This window comes from Geospiza fortis, unplaced genomic scaffold (assembly GCF_000277835.1).
Source record: "Geospiza fortis unplaced genomic scaffold, GeoFor_1.0 scaffold29, whole genome shotgun sequence".
NCBI lineage: Eukaryota > Metazoa > Chordata > Aves > Passeriformes > Thraupidae > Geospiza > Geospiza fortis.
In genome coordinates, this window is record NW_005054349.1 from 546,080 (window position 1) to 548,967 (window position 2,888).

The 2,888-nt window shown below is 46.7% G+C and overlaps 1 protein-coding gene across 2 annotated transcripts in view; it reads right to left on the reverse strand.

The window, feature by feature from the left end:
* FGF13 (fibroblast growth factor 13) overlaps positions 1-2,888 on the reverse strand; it is an 86,191-nt gene that overhangs the window by 55,247 nt on the left and 28,056 nt on the right. The window contains exon 1 of one of the 2 annotated variants that reach the window (XM_031058803.1): positions 2,053-2,204. The exons of the other annotated variant lie outside the window; for it this stretch is intronic. Coding sequence (XP_030914663.1) covers positions 2,053-2,083 — 31 coding nt within the window. The 5' untranslated portion in view covers positions 2,084-2,204. Of the gene's footprint in view, positions 1-2,052; positions 2,205-2,888 lie in introns of those variants that run through there. 2 annotated transcript variants of the gene reach the window in all.

The window sequence follows — 2,888 nt, forward strand, 5'->3', positions numbered from 1 at the left end:
AGCGGTACAGGGCAGCGGCACAGGGCAGCGGCACAGGGCAGGCAGAGGCACAGGGCACCGGCACAGGGCAGCGGCACGGGGCAGAGGCACAGGGCAGAGGCACAGGGCACCGGCACAGGGCCGCGCCCAGAGCGCTCCTGGAACAGCTCCGCGGGCCGCAACCTGGCGCTGTCCGGCGGCCGCTCCGTGCCCAGCCCGCAGCCCTCATCCCGGATCCCCCATCCCGCACCCCTCATTCCTCATCCCGGATCCCCCATCCCGCACCCCTTATCCCTCATCCTCTATCCCACATCCCTCATCCCGGATCCCCCATCATGCCGGATCCTGGATCTCCTATCCCGCATCCCTCATCCCGGACCCCGGATCTCCCATCCCGGATCTCTCATCCCACCCGCTGCAGCCCCGAGCAGCTCCCAGCTCAGGCACAAGACCTGGCCCTCCACACCACGGTCCTGTCCCCACAGCATGGTCACACAGCCCCACACTATGGGCACATCCCCACACCATGGTCACGTCCCCACACCACAGTCAGGTCCCCACACTATGGTCACACATCCGCACACCATGGACATGTCCCCAGAGCACAGTAACAGATCCCCACACCATGGTCACAACTGCACACCACGGTGACACATCCCCACAGCACAGTGACAATCCCCACACCATGGACACGTCCCCACAGCACAGTGACAGATCCCCACACCATGGACACATCCCCACAGCACGGTCACAACTGCACACCACGGTGACACATCCCCACAGCACAGTGACAATCCCCACACCATGGACACGTCCCCACAGCACAGTGACAGATCCCCACACCATGGACACAGACTGCTTGTATATTTGGAATTCACAACCACGCCACCCGGTCCCCACACCACAGTGACAATCCCTACACCACGGACATGTCCCCACAGCACGGTGACACGTCTCCACAGCATGGTCCGTGCCAGCTGCAAACTGGGGCCATACAACAGACAGCCCAAAACCTGACCCACAGCAAAGGCTCCTGACTGCTGCAGACCCCCTCCATCCTGAGCGCCCCAGCCACAGCCCTTCCTGCTGCTGCAGCACAGAAAGGCATCAGCAGTTAATTAAATGAATATCCATATGATCATACCTGCTACATGCCAAAACCAACACAGAGTGCACACTTGGCACTGCACCCTTTACTACACTCAGATTTGCTATATTAATCTTAAAGGGAAAAGGAAAAATGGATGCCACACACAATTCATAGAAGTTGATGATTAGTGTGTTATTTCTAATACAGAATGACACACAGCCCAGCTAGTATCTAAGGCTCACAGTTAATGCTGAATGCTCTGTACACGCTGCTGATCAGATTATTGTTTGATATTGGGGTATTTTCCAAAAGCCCCTTCATTTGCTCTTCCCTTCTAGCCACAGGGCGTTGGTTCTTAGCGTAATCTGATCATTTCACATACCCCATGCAGAGAACACACTTTTTCATTATTGAAGAAAACTGAATTACACCATCATAAGCCTTCAGCTAAAGCATGGACAAAAGAATAGAGAAATTAAGAAGGTTTTGTATTGAAAATATTTTTACGTTATTAACAACATGATAAGATTGCCTTCAGTTAAGGTTAAGCACAGTACTCTGATGAAAGGCAATTAGAAAAGAAATGGAATGATTTGTTTTTTCTCTAAAGCAATTCTTATACCTGACAAAAGCTTGGGTACAAAATTAACTAAATACGTGGCACAGATATTTAAAATCAACCTGTTTGACATGTGAAACATATATTTAATCAGGACAAATTTGCCAGCTCAGCAGCATATTCAGTCTATTTACAGTCCCAGCCAGTAGGAATGAACAGTAACACCTGCCTTTTCCTTCCTAAATGACATTTTTTTAGTTACCAAAGAAAACTCATGAAGTCTAAGAACAACCACATTCTTAGTATTAAAGAAATATTAACCTCTGATTTCTTTATATGGTTTATAACCTCTACAGAGGATTAGTTGCCAAGAAATACCTTCTCATTTTTTCCTGTAAAAAAACATTGCTTAAATACATCTTACCTGAATAAGACTTTCTTATCCCCAAAGCCATGCTGCCTTACAGCTGCTCCTGCCCAGGCAATTGCAGTCTACATTTGGAGCAGACACACGGGGAGTAGATCAGAGAAAGTTTAAGGCACATTTAAAGTATTCTCTAAGGCATTGGCCAGAAACATCAAGCCCATACTCGTGGTATAGAGAGATCATTAATGGGCATTAGTGACAGACCATTATGACTTTCAGAATCATTAAAGATTCATAATGTAGCTGCATTGTTCTGGCAACATCTCACCACTTCTTGGACATAGATGTACGTTTCTCCTACATGATTTACTTAAACTTATTATTTTTCAGTGTCAGATTTTGTTTTCTGCCTCCTAGAATTACAAAGAGAGGCTGTAACTGGATCCTGCAGTGCACCATGCCAGCCACAGGAGCCTGGTGCTTGGTTTATTTGATGCCCTTTCTGTAAGGCAATTTGCAACAGGAATAGCACAACAACATTCACGAGGTTGAATATGCACCATTTCTTTCTACTTTAAATAAGCTGAATTACTGTACCACACATGTTACAAGCATAAAAACACTTGCAAGAATTAAATTTGCTAACAATTCTGAAATAATTCCCTTTTGAAATTGTTACGCTTTGTCACTGCCTTTCAGGAGAGTTCATCATTTGGTATTTGGATATAGTGAAAAATATTGCAGATATGCTACTTGGGACCAACCAAACCTGCAACTCCCAATGCAATTTTGACAAGTGAGGAAAACACTGAGATTTGTTTTTAAAGATGTACAATACTGCAAACAGTGTGCTCCAAAACATGGCTACAGTTACACTTCAGTTGTGTTAATCC